Below are 16,464 nucleotides of genomic sequence, written 5' to 3'. Positions count from 1 at the left end.
GTGGTGCCAAATTTTTTGTTTTTTATTTTTTACTTTTTTGGTTTCTGAATTCTTTTTCAGATAATTTTCACAGACCATTGCTTAAATTTAGGTGAGGTGATGGTCTAGTGGTTAAGACGTTGGGCTTGAGACCAGAAGATCCTCGGTTCAAATCCCAGCCTGACTGGAAAATCACTAAGGGCCCTTGGGCAAGGTTCTTAATCCCCTATTGCTCCCGGTGTGCAGTGAGCGCCTTGTATGGCAGCACCCTGACATCGGGGTGAATGTGAGGCATTATTTGTAAAGCGCTTTGAGCGTCTGATGCAGATGGAAAAGCGCTATATAAATGCAGACCATTTATCTTTGCTATGCACAATTTGTCATTGCTTTGTGACACTTGGTTTCCAACTGATAGCTGGAAGACAGACAAACACATGAAATTGGAACCTCCATCCAATTTTGATTGTTGTTGTTGTCCATTTGGCTGCTCCCGTTTTGTTCAGGTCGCCACAGCGTATATAGCCAGATCTGCATCAGTATTTGGCACAAGTTGTATCCTGGATGCCCTTCCTGACGCAATTCCAGTTTTACCTGGAGAAACACACACAGCTGCTGGTGTTCTAAAGAGGTCTCCCATCCAAGTACTAACCAGATCCTGCACTGCTTAGCTGAGATCTGATGGAATCAGGCTCACACAGAGCAGACCGGCTCCCTCCATCCAATTTTGTTGGTGTAGGTAAATCCATAACAGAAAAATGAGAGTGACTGAGGTACCTTTGATTGAGATATCAAGCAAAATGTACACCAAATGGGATTTGTCCACAAAATCCACAATCCAGATTCCGGATCAAACTTTGTCAGGTGATAGCGAGTGTCAGTCTGTACCTCACTTTCAAATATGAGAGTGATTGGCGCACATTTGATTAAGATATAATGTAAAATATACATTAAACAGGGTTTTCAATGTTAAACGGCCACAAAATCTGTAATCCGAATGAGATCTATATCAAACTGTCAGTCGATAAAAGATGCCATCCTACATAATGCTCTTAAATATGAAAGAATATTTTTTGACAGATTTATGAATTTTTTGAAATTTTTTTCAATTTTAAAGGACATGGAGTTTTCCAGTTTTCCAAGATGTTCCTGACTTTGACCTATGACCTTGAAAATTGTATCAGTTCTTGCCTATCACAATATGAATCCTCTGTAAACTTTTCATAATCATATATGAAAAATTGTGGGTTACAGGCTGTTCACAAACAAAGAGGGAAAACATAACCTCTGCCCAACTTCGTTGCCGGAGGTAATAAGCACTGCTGATATTCATGCTTGCATTCACTGAGAACTCTCAGAATTGGATGAACTCTGATGTGAAAAATAAAGCTGAAGTATTTAAATAAACTTTCTAGACTCCACAGCTTCATTTTTAGAGCTGCATGCTTTTTTCATGTCCTCATACCATGTTGTCCCATGAAACACAGATGTGTTCACAGTCACATTGAACAAAATTTTCAAAATAATGGAAGAAACTTCAAAGCTAATATACACATATTTGCTTGTTTCATTACATTTAATACTGTTAACATTTCACAGCCTGTGGATGATTCACTGGCATCCCTTGTTGTCTGGAAGGATCTGTAGATTGAAAATGGGCAGTATTTTTGATTGTATTGACAATTATCAGTGATGAAAAATCCTTTTAAATCTACATGATCCAGATCTCACAAAATCAGTTCTTTTTCCCTTGTGAAGTAGAGATTTACTCATAATTTAATAAAGATCATTTAGAACATTTAGAATTACCATATAGACCCATAAACAAGTGCAACCAGAACTGTTGATTTCCTGAAACAATTTAACTATTGGAAGATGGGAATCTAACTTCCACAACACCGCAGTGCACATACCAATTTGTAAAAATGTCTTTTGGAAGTTTCTTAAGTGTGCACTGATGGTTACAAAATTTCCCATCAAGCAAATATTGCACACCTTATGTTTGCAGAAAGAACGAGGCCAAAATAACACCTGACATGCTTCATTGCTTGGTATTCTCAATCCCAAAACATCTTTAAAGTGTTGTAAGAAGAAGGAATGGCAATATTAGAAGTTGCAAATGCTCTAGAGTTCTTCTGGAATGTGTTTCAGATCTTAAATGGAGGAATGGACGTACAACCCCAATTCCAATAAAGTTGGGACGTTGTGTAAAATGTAAATAAAAAAGGATACAATGATTTGCAAATCCTCTTCAACCTATATTCAATTGAATACACCACAAAGACAAGATATTTAATGTTCAAACTGATAAACGTTATTGTTTTTGTGCAAATATTTGCTCATTTTGAAATGGATGCCCGCAACATGTTTCAAAAAAGCTGGGACAGTGGTGTGTTTACCTCATTACTTTTCCTTCTAACAACACTCAATAAGCTGTTTTTTGTCTCATTTCCTGCACCTCTTCAACCATCTGACGGAATAAGATAAATCTTGGTCAACTGCAGTGCGACTGGAAAGTACTCACACCTTTTTATTTCTCACCTGGGTTAGGGGATTGGGTGCTGGTCGTGGGGGTGAAGTGGTGGGACTATTGGCAGAAGGAGACAAAGACTGAACTCTTTGGTGTGAATTGTGAGGCGTTATGTTTGGAGGAAACCAGGCACCATCCCTACAGTGAAGCATGGTGGTGGCAGCATCATGCTGTGGGGATGTTTTTCAGCAGCAGCAGCTGGGAGACTAGTCAGGATTGAGGGAAAGATGAATGCAACAATGTACAGAGTCATCCTGGATGAAAACCTGCTCCAGAGCGCTCTTGACTTCAGACTGGGGCGACAGTTCATCTTTTAGCAGGACAATGACCCAAAGCACACAGCCAAGATATCAAAGGAATGGCTTCAGGTAACTCTATGAATGTCCTTGAGTGGCCCAGCCAGATCCCAGACCTCAATCTGATTGAACATCTCTGGAGAGATCTGAAAATGGCTGTAACCGATGCTCCCCATCCAACCTGATGGAGGTGGAGAGGTGCTGCAAAGAGGAATGGACAAAACTGCCCAAAGATAGGTGCACCAAGCTTGTGGTGTCATATTCAAGAAGAATGTAGGCTGTAATCGCTGCCAAAGGTGCATCAACAAAGTATTGAGCAAAGGGTATGAATACTTGCACACGTGTTTCTGTGAAGGCTCTCAGTTGTCCAGGTGGTTGCCATAGTAGAGAAGCTTGAATCTTCGACTGGACTGGGTTGCATGACGCAAGGACGTTTTGCTTCTAATCGCAAAGATTATTCTTCTCTAAAAGAGTCAAGGCAGAAGTCAGACTACCAGAGCAAGAAATTTAGCTGAGGAAGCTTCGGCGATTCGAAGTGAAACGTCCTCGCCTCAAGCAACCCAGTCCAGTCGAAGATTCAAGTTTCTCTACTTGCACACGTGATTTCTTAATTTTGTATTTTTCCTTTATTACCTCTGCCAATGAAGTTGGGTGGAGGTTATGTTTTCACCCTGTTTGTTGCATGTTTGTGAACAGCCTGGAACCCACAATTTTTCATATATCGTTATGAAATTTGTACAGACAATTCATATCCTGATAGGCAAGAACTGATTCAGTTTTCAAGGTCAAAGGTCAAAGTCAAGAAAAATATTAGAAAATCCCTGTCCTTTAACATTGAATGAATTTTCAGACATTCACAACTATTAAGAAAGATCGAAATTCTTTCATATTTGAAAGCATTATGATGGATGGTATCCTTTATTGACTAACAAAGTTTGATCTGGATTATAGATTTTTTTTTTTTTTGGCCATTGGAAACCCATCCATCCATTTTCTTCCGCTTCATCCGGGGTCGGGTCGTGGGGGCAGCAGCTCAAGCAAAGCCGCCCAGACCTCCCGATCCACACACACCTCCCCCAGCTCCTCCGGGGGAACTCCAAGGCGTTCCCAAGCCAGCTGAGAGATGTAGTCCCTCCAGCGTGTCCTGGGTCTTCCCAGGGGCCTCCTCCCGCCTCTCCAACGAGGCGTCCAGGGGGCATCCGGAAAAGATGCCCGAGCCACCTCAGCTGGCTCCTTTCGATGTGGAGGAGCAGCGGCTCGACTCCAAGCTCCTCCCGAGTGACCGAGTTCCTCACCCTATCTCTAAGGGAGTGCCCAGCCATCCTGCGGAGGCAACTCATCTTGGCCACTTGTACTTGCGATCTTGTTCTTTCGGTTATGATCCAAATCTCATGACCATAGGTGAGGGTCGGAATGTAGCTCGATCAGTTAATCGAGAGCTTAATTCATTAAATGGGAAACCCCATTTAATGAATATTTTACATTCTATCTTGATCAAATGTGCCCCACTCATTTTCATATTTGAAAGTGAGGTGCAGACTGGCACTTACTATCACCTGGCAAAGTTTGATCTGGATCTGATCTGGATTGTGGATTTTGTGGACATTTGAATTTAATATTGAAAAGCCCATTTGGTGCATATTTTGCATTATACCTCAATCAAAAGTGCTTCAATCACTCTCATTTGTGACAGTGAGATGCAAACTGGCACTCTTAGTGAATAGACTAAGTTTGATCCACATTTGATCCGTATTGCAGATTTTGTGGATAATTGATTATAACATTGAAAAGCCCCTTTGATCTATATTTTTTTGTGTTATATTTTAGCTTATGGAAAGTCACTTCTAATACGATTTTGAGGTTGAAATTTTTTCCACTGTAAAAATTTGTGGAATTGGAAACTAGTGTTGGTGGAGGTTTGTGCTCTATGAGCGCGGTGCTCTAGTTTCCAGTTTTTAATGATCTACTTTATTGGAAAAGTATGATATCACAAAACAACACTGTAAGATCCAAATACAAAAAAACCAACAACATTTAATGATGTTTCAGCCATACTGTTTGAAAAGAACATCAGAAAATGTGACAGTGGCTTTAAGAAACTTGTTGAGCAAGACACTGAATTACTGTGCACACAGACATCACTGCACAAAAACAGCTCTAAATATATGCTGGGTTTTAAATTGGCATTTACATTCAAAAGACTTTAATCATTTTCAGCAAACCATTGGCACTGAGTCAGGCAATGATGCAGTTATATTTCGGCAACATTTAGTTTCAGGTTCTATGCTATTTTAGGTAATTGTACAGTTGTTTTTGAACTTCCTGACATAAGTTTAATGTTGCAAGATGAGCTTTTTTAAAATGATTGTGAGTTTTCGATGAAATTAACGTGACAACAGGGTGGCTTGGTGGTTAGCCCTGTTGCCTCACAGCAAGAAACTTGTGTTTTTAGCTTCCCACCTAGTCTGCTGTGTGGAGTTCTCTCTACATGTTATGGTTTTGTCCCACTTCCAAAGACATGTAGGATAGGTCTACTGATAACTCTAAATTGGCCGTAGGTATGAATGTGTTTCTCTGTCTCTATGCCGCCCTGCAGTAGACTGGCGTCCTGTCCAGGGTGCACCCTGCCTCTCTCCCAGTGACCACCGGGATACGTGCCAGCTCTCCTGTGACCCTTAATTGGAATAATTGGGTCTAGTGAATGAATGTCACAACACCAAAAAAATAATACAACTTTAGAGATACCCCTTTAAACATGAAATAGAGTAGAAAATTGTATAGTGAGAAAAGTAGAAGAAATATTCCAATCTGTTATTTTCTTTTGAATAAGAGCAAGACTAGTGGTCTTAGCGCGCACACACACACACAAAAACCCTACACTGTTAAAAACAGTACATGTTATAAGGAAGGCTTTTCAGGGAGAAGATCTAAGGCATTTCAGTTGTCTGCAGAGGTGTGTCGACTTGCTGTTCTCTACTTTTCCCTCCAGTCTTTGGCTTCTTCTTGGAGCCGTTTTTCCTAAATGTGCAATAAAGGTTAACATCATTAAAAGACAGTTATTGAGTTGTAACATTAAAAACAAAAGGTGAAAGTAATGGATCCTGTCTTTTAAATGTTTTGTGTGTGTGTGTTAAATTTAGCCCAAATAAAACAAACAAAAGTGTTCTTACTTTGACTGGACGACGAGGACAGTCACAGATATGATGATAGCCGTGACAATGACAGCAAGCCCAACTCCAACAATGATTGCTGTTAAAGAGGATAATCATGAGCAATGTGTTGATTCATGTCATTTAAGCAGACCGTTTTGATGCAAGAAGTCAGCACCAACAAGATCCTGCTGTTTAACAAACTGGACAAAGCAAATACAGACATTTATCCCACTGATGCTGTTACAATATTAAGAGGAACACCAGTAGCACATTGTAAATATAGCCTCCAGCCATTATACTCACCAACAGGTGTGTCTGAGTCATCCTCCTCCTCTTCATCACCGTCAGCTTAGAAAAAAGAGAGTATCATTGTAATTTGTATCATCCATGCATGCATTTGACATTTCGTCATCATCAGAGAGACTGGCACTCACCATGGATGCCAGCGCACGTGGCATTGCAGATTTCTTGAGTAGGAAATCTGTTACCGTTCCCAAGACAACCACTCCAAAGGAATTTTTTGCATTTGTCATAGCGGGAGTTGTAGTAGTAGCTTAATAAGTTAAAGCCACATTCACCTATGGCCTTGGGCAGCAAACAAGCTTTTCTTTCTGTGAGAGGAAAAATGTTACTTTGTACAAACATAAAAATAACATCTATTTTATGAACGTGCACAATAAGATTAATGTGAGAATCACTGCACAACTGGCTGAGCTGCAAAGCCACAAATATGTTTCCGTCTATAGTTCCCTGTCCTGTCCTTTCGCCACTTGGTGGCATACTTCTTTTATTCTTTTATACTTCTTTTATCTTCATCCATACTGCATAATGAAGGAATAGCATGTGTCAAGCAAATTCAGAAATTGTTTCACGTGAGTGAAGCACATATTTATTTAAACACCAGTACTGGAATTAATACATGTAAGCTTGGAAGTCATATATAATTAATACACCCCCCCACCCCCCGCAGACATCAAAGGTTATTATTGTTTTATTATTGTTTGGGTTAATAGGGCTCTAAAAAGGAATAATTTGCACCATCTGTCATGCTTAGTTATCATGTTACGGGGTAACATATGTCATACGTCATAGAATCCAATGAACATTGACCTTGTTTGACCTTTACATTGGAGACCAAACATTCAACACAGTCAAAGCTATTTAATTTATTAATCCTTTTATTTCAACCAATAACTTGCATCTTTTTTTTTTTTTTACTGAAATTGGAGCAACTTTAACTTTTGACCCCTGTACAAACTAAAACTGACCTTTGTTCCCATTTTTGCTGTCTTTACCCCATAACTCCAGAACATTCCATCATAGATAGTCCAAACTATACTTTTTTGGAATGATAATGATCAGACAAATAAAGTAGTATAGGTTTCAACATGATTGAAGCATTTTTACATTTTGACCTCTGTGTAATTCTTCACTGACCGCTAGCTGGCTACAGCTACCACCCTGGGATGGTTATCATACATTTTTTTGTAGGCCGTGATACGCTGAGTCTAAATTCTAAGTGTCATTTTGTCGTCTTACATGATACCAATTAGGTCAAAATTGATGAGTGGCTCATAGAGTAAATGCAAAAGATGGAGAACCACACCCAGCTTTTTTTTTTTTTAAGTCAGGCTCAAAATGTCTCAATTACCCCTTGTAGGTTCATATTCCAGATTTCATTAAGAAAAAAAAAAAGCTGCACAAACGTTTTAGAGTGAGTGCAGTGCACACCACTGATCAAAACCGTATTGTTTTATTGTTAAGTTTGTAAAAGGATCTCACCATCCATGGGGTAGATATTTTCTGCATTGACAGAACAGTTTCTTATGCACGCTTTCTCATTTTGAAAGCGGTTGCCATTTCCTCCTTGGCCTTTGTACAGGAATGGATAGCAAGCATCTTTGGACCCGTTGTAAAACAGAGAATAGATGAAACTGGTGCCTTCCCCTTCGTCACTGGGCAAGTGACAGAAATCTGTTTAAAAAAAAATAAATTAGTAAAAGAGCTAAAGTGATGTTTCACAGTTGCGGCATTTAGCTTTTGGTTTCACACAGCACCAACTGAACTAATGTTTAACTGGCCTCATCAGAAGATGTCCACTCCCTGCTTTTATGACTGCAATAATGTGTTGTTTATGGTACGTTTGCTCCCTGCTGTAGGTTTCAGTCTGCAGCTTCTTTCAAATAAACTACAAATGTCACACAAAATTTTCGGACTCCAACAGAAGTCTCCTTCTTTGTACATCAGTGAGCAGAGTCTGAGTTTGAGGTTTGCAGTTATCAGCTCATCACAAGAACCAGACACAGACAGAAATGATCTCACTGCTTAAATGATTAAAATTATACCATAAGCAATTACCCAGTCAGCTTGACGTAACCATAAAGCAGTGTGTAAATAACATTTCCAGGACAGCAGACATGTACAGTGTTGTATTAGTTTAGTCTCAGAGGTAATTCTTAATTTTAGACGTAGCTCATAAAATGGTTAAAAACACAATGCTCCTGAGAAGTGAGAACTAAACTCGTGTAATGAGTGAAAAGCACTTTACTTCAGGTCCCATTTTTGGTTTGGCAAGTTATTTCAATCTGCAGTATGTTGTAGAAAACTAAACCTCTAGGTGGAACTGCCACGTTGCTCTGAAAAGACTAAAGGTGAAGGTTTGTGTCCTGATAGCTTTTAACTTATAGCTGTAAAGTGAAATTCACTGATGATAAAAAAAAAATAATAACTGATGGTCATTTTGTAATTAAAAGTGAAAGTACAGCTTTACACAAACCCTTTTTAAACTAGTTAACAGGAGCTCACATGCAAATAGCTTGGCCTATGGTCTGAAAAGTTTGTTTCAAGCCTATTATCGATCTTTGCGTAAGGTCATGAAAGCAAGTTAGGAAGGAAGCAGTTTAGCATATACCTGGAATGGATTGACTTGTGTGGAGTGCAGCCAAAAGAATTCCAAAAAATAGAAGGTGCTTCATTTTGTTGCTTGTCTTTGTGTTCTGTTTCCTGGAGTGAGTGAAGGTTGTAAACTATAGTGGGAGTGGGTTATCACAGTCATTACTGACCTTTGGACCAACACTTCCCTAGTGGTAACACCGTCAATTAAAACCAACGGTAATGGCCGGGACACATCTTCCGTTGGAGAAAAAAAAAATCTTCAGAGGGAAGGATTTCTTTTGTCAGGGTTTAAACACATATTTCTAAGACGGCGTTTTAGGGCCACATTGAATTTTTTATTGATTTATTTTTTTTTTAGACTTCGAGAATAAAGTCGTAATATTACGAGAATAAAGTTGTAATTTTACGAGAATAAAGTCGTAATTTTATGAGAAAAAAAAACCTCATAATATTACGAGAATAAAGTCATAATATTACAAGAATAAAGTCGTAATTTTATGAGAATAAAGTTGTATTTTTATGAGAAAAACAAGTTTCCCAGTTGACACACATCAGTACAGCTAACGCTATCATGTGGAAGCAGCCTTAGAAGGTTTTTTTTTTTCTTTTTTTTTCTTTTTTTTGGAAACAGCCTTAGAAGTAGTTAACTAAACAGTGCCTCAAACTTGGGTTTATGAACAAGCAAAACCGTTTTATAGAGGTTTGACATGGATGCGGTGCAACGGAGAGGAGTCACAGAGGCTGTTTTGTGTGCTGTCAGTGTTTCATTTCTGGAATCAAGCTTTTTTTTTTTTTTTTGAGTTTTTTTCTCATAATATTACGACTTTATTCTCAAAGTCTAAAAAAAAAATTCAATGTGGCCCTAAAACACCATAATATATTTCAACTCGAGATGGACCTCATGCAGTCAGAGTCTGGGATCACGTTGCTGGCATGTGAAAAATATTTGTCTTGTGTCGGCTGGACAGTTCACAGACAATAAATCAACAGTTTTCAAGATTCCTTCAAGCTCCATGAGCAATGAAACCACGCTGTATATTGAGGATTAGCATAAAAACTCAAAGACTTTAAATAAATTCACACGTACCTTTCATACAAGCTTTAAAATTAAATTTTCCCCTACTGCCCTCAATCCAATTTATCAATCAAAGCAGCATATAGTGCAGCACAAGTATCACTGTCATTTCATTTTCATGCCCAACACCCAAGTGTTGTGGCTGGCGTGCCTGGCTGGCTTTTGTTTGTCTTCTGTTTCTGTCTTTTGGTTTTTCTTCCAGGTGGTGCGCATTTGGGACTGAGTGGCTGTGTGGCTGAGTTACCAGGACCTCACCCTGATCACCTGAGGCTGATCAAGTGCAGCTCGTTCAGGACTCACAGCTGTGGTGCATCTACACGGATTGGAACATGGTGGCATTTAAGTCTGGAGTACACAGTGTGTATTTGCCAGAGACTCGACCTTGTGACCACACGGGTGAGATCGTCGTCTCGAGAGCCATCTCATCATCAGTGGATGCAGAGAACGTCCAGGTTTGAGGCATGGTCTGTAAAAGAGGAGGGGGTGAGGGCTCACGCTCGTCAGCACACTTCCTGAGGTACGTTAGGTTTTGTGACTAACATTTATACAGTCAGTAAATGTGGTGTCCCTCACACCTTATTGTATTGAGCTGTTATGTTAGTCGTTTAATCAGCTTCCACTGCAGTTGAGTTTGTGAACAGGGTGTTCCATGCCTGCAGGGTGGGAAGCTGATTAGTAATTAAGCCAGGAAGTGTTTGCTGTTTGTGAACACCTTTGAGCGGTCTCTCTGTGTGTGGAGTGTGGACTCACATGATGATTTCTTCTTTCACAGACTCGGTTTGTCGCGGCCACCTGGGGGGTGTCGGCGGGGTCCTTGGGTCCGAACAGTTTCTGGCTCCGGACCGTTAATGCTGCTGGGAGCACACCGTTTCACCACCACGCCAGACCGCGCACTCTTTTGTTATATTTTCCACATCACTGTTATGTAATTAAATTTAGTTATCCTTTGTACCGTGCTCTGCTTATTTCATACTGGGTCCTTCAAACGCTGGTCGGTTCTCCGGGCTGCATCCGACTCATAACAGTAGTCTCTGGCCAAACATCACAGACCCAGCGGTAGCAGAGGCGGTACCGCGCCAGGAAGGCGGCAGCAGATGTTCAGAAGTTATCCGGATCAGTTGCGGGTGCTCTCCGCCCGGATGGTGCGTGTTTGAGAACCCATTACTGAATACTGCTTTGAGCGCTCTTGCAGCCATGTTCCTGTGTGTGCCTTATCCATGGGTCATGGTGGAGTGTGACTGGCGACGGCTTCGCGTCACACTTCGACCGGATAAGAGGTTTAAACGGGAGCTGCATGAGTGGGTCTGTAATGGGTGAACGTGCACGGCGGAGCTCTGTGGCACGGGTCGCTGTGCTTCCTGTGTTACAGTTGTAGCCCCGTTTCCCCGGGTAATGATAGCTACTGCGTCTGTTGTTCAGCTCCGGCGTAATTTAGTTGAATCACATTTTTGGTTGTGTGTTTTTACACTATTTAGTGGTCTGGGGTCGTGACCCTGCAGTCTGTTTGGAGCAAAAACAATGACCCAAGCAACTTTATGTTAGTCTGTTAGTCTTTCTTTTTATTTCTTTTAGTTTCACCTCCCAGGGTTTGATGGGACGGTCCCCTGGGGGGTGATGGGGGGGTAATTGGGTTGTTTTTTCTTTTTTCTTTTTTTTTTTGTTGTTTTTGTTATGCCCTCTCTTCTCCTCTGGCTCCAGCCGTGTGAGCCGTACGTGTCGGCATTGCTGGAGTGGTGCAGTTTGGTTATGCTGGGCGTTTCCCAGGTAACCTCTGCACCTGGGGGGGGGGGGGGGGGGGGTTCGGGGTGTTGTTTTTTTTTTTGTTTATTGATTCCCTGTTCCACCTCCGGCTTCAGCGCGCCTTTGAGCCGTCTGCCATCGGCGTGGCTGGGGCAGTGGGATATACCCGCAGCTGGTGGCTGGTTTGGAAGTCAGAGGGGTGGCGCCGTTTTGTGCCGTCTGCTATAACTGCTGTTCCACTCCTCCGGGTTGACTTCTGGGGTATAGTCATGGTTGGTGACGCTGGACGTGCTTCCAGTTTCCACTGCTCCGAGGCGGTGGGGTTGGGGTTGTTTTGTTTGTATGTTTTTTTTTTCCTTTCCTTTTGTTTTTCCCCCCGGTTTCCGCCCTCAGGGTCTGACTGTGGTGTCCTCTGGGGGGGAAAGGGCTGTGGGTCCATCTAGCCATGGACGGCCGGGGCTGGGTCCGTTGGTCATGAGGGGAGGTGTCTCCTGGGGTTGATGGAACAGTCCTCTGGGAGGCGCTGGGAGTCCCCGTGGGTGACTTTGGATCCCAGAGGGACCTCGGCTGTGGTTATTACTCCTGGAGCTGGGGGGATGTCCTCTGGGGGGTGTTGGTCCCTACATGTCGTCGGGGGGGGGGGGGGTGTTAGCGTTTTTATTTGTAAGCTTAAGTTTGGGTTGTTTTTCTTTTCTCCTCTTCCCGGGGTTTGATGGGACGGTCCTCTGGGGAGGGGGGGGGGATGGTTTGGTTGTTTGTGTTTGTCTTTTTTGTTTTATGACTAATCAGACTGTAAACATGGTTGGACAAAGGCTGACCGCACAGGTTTAAGAACTCTTGGCCACACCTGTGCTAATTGACTGACAGAAACAAAGGCAAAGATGCAGCCAGAGGAGAAGACGTCAACCGTTCTGTTGGATGAAGATTCTGTTGGAAGATGAATGCAGATACGGTTTCCAGCCATGGTCCCTGGAGGGGGGTGTTTCTCCTGGGCCAGGTTTGTGTGGTCGCCGGGAGGCTTCCCGTGAGGGTGGGGTGCTGTTGTGGCTGGCGTGCCTGGCTGGCTTTTGTTTGTCTTCTGTTTCTGTCTTTTGGTTTTCCTTCCAGGTGGTGCGCATTTGGGACTGAGTGGCTGTGTGGCTGAGTTACCAGGACCTCACCCTGATCACCTGAGGCTGATCAAGTGCAGCTCGTTCAGGACTCACAGCTGTGGTGCATCTACATGGATTGGAACATGGTGGCATTTAAGTCTGGAGTACACAGTGTGTATTTGCCAGAGACTCGACCTTGTGACCAGACGGGTGAGATTGTCGTCTCGAGAGCCATCTCATCATCAGTGGATGCAGAGAACGTCCAGGTTTGAGGCATGGTCTGTGAAAGAGGAGGGGGTGAGGGCTCACGCTCGTCAGCACACTTCCTCACTGTTATAAATTTAGTTATCCTTTGTACCGTGCTCTGCTTATTTCATACTGGGTCCTTCAAACGCTGGTCGGTTCTCCGGGCTGCGTCTGACACATAACACCAAGTTCTTAAAATATCAAAAGTACATGTGCGCCAATGGGCATGTTGGTGGAAAAACAAGGTACAGCCCCAAGTGCAATGGTGGTGCATTTCTATTGTGAGTCAACAAAATAAAATCGCGCCATGCACCACCAAAAACCTGTTCAAAATCTGAGTGCAAAGTTTACCTCTGTTTATATGGTGGAATATTCAGATGCACCTTTAGTAGATTTGTTCCCGAAGAGTGAACCCATCCTGCATATTTTCCATGTCTATCTGCTCGACTCATACCTGGTCAAGTAGCATTGGTGTTTCCCAGCTCTTGATTGGCTGAGTACACCTGACTGAGTTAATTAGCTGTGGGTGGAGTAGACTGAGTTGTAAAATATGTGGGGCAGGTACCCTCCAGGAGAAGGGTTGGAGAGGCCTGCTCTGTATTCACATCCATCCATTTTTTTTAATCTCCACTTGCATGGTCACTGTCAGCACTCCTTTACAAAGCTGCGTGTCGCAGTGACTAGCGTCATAAATTTAGGGTGATGGTCCTCAAGTGAGAGCTGCGCTTTCATTACAGCGAAATAACTCCCCCAGTCATACTGGCTGGTACAGACCACATCTTTCATAGGAATCGAACCTGTGTCTCTCCAAGGGTGGCGCGGTACTATCCCACCTGGCCTGCGGTGATGAAAGGCTGGCTGGTCATATTTATCCATTCAAAACATAGAAGTTCTCTTATTCGTGTCTAGTTATCTACGTACATTCACACTGTGAGTTTTTATATCTGCACTGTCCATCTGCTTCACTTTTGGCTGACGCAGAGGAAAAGGATTGATGGTGCCAACTGATGGCGTGCACACCTATGCACGGAAACATGGAAAAAATTATTAAATAAATAACACAGCACATATCAAGCTATAACATTTTGAGAGTAAGGGGTGAAGGGATTAATGTATTTTTGCCAAAGTCCAAACCAAATGGTCGATTTTTATTATTTGTTGTTTTTAGATTAAATTATTTAAAGCTAGGGTAGGTAACTCTCTTCAGAAACACTTTTTGTTATATTGGGTGAAATGGTCCATCTATCCTAACAGTAGTCAATACATTATGTATTCAGAAAAAGGAACAAAAAAAATCAGACGTCTGTAGAAGCTGTAGGATTGATAAAACTCTGACCGATATAAGCCCCGCGGTCCACTCTCAAAAAAACAGATGCCTTTATGTCTGTTGTGTGTTGGGGGGTTTGGCTGGATGTTTTTGTGTTGTTTTCTTTTCTTTGCTCTCCAGGTGGTATGCAAACTGGTTTTTGTCTGTGGAGAAGGTGCTGGCAGAAGAATCCTTCACCCTCATCAGCATTATTAGCTGCACCTGTGGAGGATGTTCACGTGCAGGCCTGCTGACTCGCAGCACCTGTGGATGATGCTCACGTGCAAACTTAAAGACTTTCAGCTGAAGCAGATAATGAGATGGCGTTCTGCATTTAAGCCATGAGTGATTCGAGCAGAATTGCCGGGAACTCGACCTTGTGACGTTCGTTTGTGAGACGCTGAGGACCGCGCCAGGGTTTGACACATCGTGCCTGTGAAGGAGGACGGGTGAGGGACACATGCTGTCAGCACACATCAGAGGTGATTATTGTCTGAATGATCGTTAATAGTAATTTGACATTCTGTTACGCAGTATATTTGAACATTGATGAGAATTGCGCAGTTTGCTTCTCACTGCCGTGGCGTACGGACTGATGATCCTCCACCTGTTGTGAGAAGCTGCTCATTTACATAAAGCTTAAATTCAGACCTGAATGTGTTGCTGATAGTGTGTGCCTCTGAAGGATATTTGCTGTAGCTCTGTTGACTTACCTCACCTTTTCCATCCTTCACAGAGTCAGTTTGTCGTGTCCACCTGGGGGGTGTTTGGCGGTGAATCTGAGTCCAGAAGCGCCGAGGCTTCGATCCTTTTGGGCGCTGGAGAGCGCGCCGTCCTTCACTCTGCCAGACAAACCAAATATTTATGTTGTACATTAATTATTGCACTGGAGGGGAAATAAAATCGTTTTGTTTGTGGAACCGCTTTCTGGTTATTTAGCGCTGGGTTCGGTCAGACGTTGGTCCGCTCCTCAACCTGCGTCTGCACATAACAGTAGTTCCCGGCCATTCCAAAATGGACCCAGCGGCAGAAGCAGTTCCATTTGCTGAAAGAGTTCAAGAACACTTGGAGAAAATATGGGAGCAATTACAGCATCTCGCAAACCAAATTAAAGAAACAGATGCCCGCGTTACGGAGCTTGTAGCGCAAGCCATTCCGCTTCCTGCTGCTCCAGCTGCTGCACCATCGATACCGGTGCAGATAACTCCGTCACCCAGAGATTCGGCTTCCGAACCAATCATTTGTCATCCGGAGCCTTATGCGGGAAACGTTGAAGCCTGTGCTCCGTTTTTGATGCAATGTTCTTGTTGGGGAAGTGTCGTGACACGGACCCACAACAGGGGGCGTTAATGAAGGGACAATGGAATAGCCAAAAAGTAACAATTTAATGTTGTGAAGGTGCACAACGTGATACAGACAGATACAAATATGTATTATATCAATCCAACAAAAGGTGACGTGTGGCAGGCTCGAAGATAGGAGACGTCCAGTGAGAGAGAAGCCGGAACCCACACAAGCCTCACCACCAAAGGACCTGAAGAACACCGGAGCCGCCAAGCCCTGCGCCCCAGGTGGCCTCTGTCTTCAGCAGTCAGACCCGGTACTGCTGGCAGAAAACAGAAACAGTTCTGGATGAGTGTGAGTCCGCACACTCAGTAATCCCACAGTCTGTGTTCAGTTACGGAGGGAGAACCTCCACCTCCAATCACACACTCGTGCAGCTTCTGTCTAACCACTTATCTGGTTGGGGTGTGAAGCGAAGCCGTCGCTGATCACACCAAACGCCAATCCCACAGATAAGGCAAGCACCACAGGAAAACGGCTGCAAAAGAAGTTCAGACTATTACTCAATGTTTTGTTCAGCAGAGAAAAATTACCTGTATGGTAGACGATTTCTCGGCGAGGAGTTGGAGTTGCAGTCCGGTCTTTATAGTGGTGGTGATGGGTGACAGCTGGTGTTGAATGATGACAGCTGTCACCTCCAGCGGCTCCGACGCCCTCTCGTGCTTGGAGCCCGCACTCCAAGCAGGGCGCCATCTGGTGGTGGTGGGCCAGCAGTACCTCCTCTTCAGCGGCCCACACAACAGTTCTCTGGGTTTTGCTCAGCGACCGGCTTCCTTCTCTTGTGATGGTAGCCGTGTCTCATATGTGACAAAT

General features: G+C 43.0%; 1 protein-coding gene across 1 annotated transcript; it reads right to left on the bottom strand.

The window, feature by feature from the left end:
- Nucleotides 1-5,471: 5,471 nt before the first annotated feature.
- Nucleotides 5,472-8,975, bottom strand: si:dkeyp-73b11.8 (kunitz-type U19-barytoxin-Tl1a). Its single transcript, XM_034175615.1, has 6 exons — nt 8,866-8,975; nt 7,737-7,928; nt 6,389-6,565; nt 6,258-6,302; nt 5,973-6,051; nt 5,472-5,820 (listed from the first exon to the last, which is right to left on the bottom strand). Exons 1-6 carry the CDS (start codon nt 8,927-8,929, stop codon nt 5,730-5,732), a joined length of 648 nt encoding a protein of 215 aa, XP_034031506.1. The 5' UTR covers nt 8,930-8,975; the 3' UTR covers nt 5,472-5,729.
- Nucleotides 8,976-16,464: the final 7,489 nt, after the last annotated feature.

This window comes from Thalassophryne amazonica, chromosome 8 (genome assembly GCF_902500255.1).
Source record: "Thalassophryne amazonica chromosome 8, fThaAma1.1, whole genome shotgun sequence".
In the NCBI taxonomy this organism is placed as follows: Eukaryota; Metazoa; Chordata; class Actinopteri; order Batrachoidiformes; family Batrachoididae; genus Thalassophryne; species Thalassophryne amazonica.
This window is presented reverse-complemented; position numbering and strand designations above follow the sequence as displayed.

What these genes read in the sequence shown, in the direction of transcription:
- si:dkeyp-73b11.8 (XM_034175615.1), bottom strand. Translation starts at nt 8,929, where the DNA reads ATGAAGCACCTTCTATTTTTTGGAATTCTTTTGGCTGCACTCCACACA. An exon ending in CACGTGCGCTGGCATCCATG is followed by an intron (nt 6,303 to 6,388) that starts GTGAGTGCCAGT and finishes CTTTTTTCTAAG; the next exon opens with CTGACGGTGATGAAGAGGAG. An exon ending in GTCCTCGTCGTCCAGTCAAA is followed by an intron (nt 5,821 to 5,972) that starts GTAAGAACACTT and finishes TTGCACATTTAG; the next exon opens with GAAAAACGGCTCCAAGAAGA.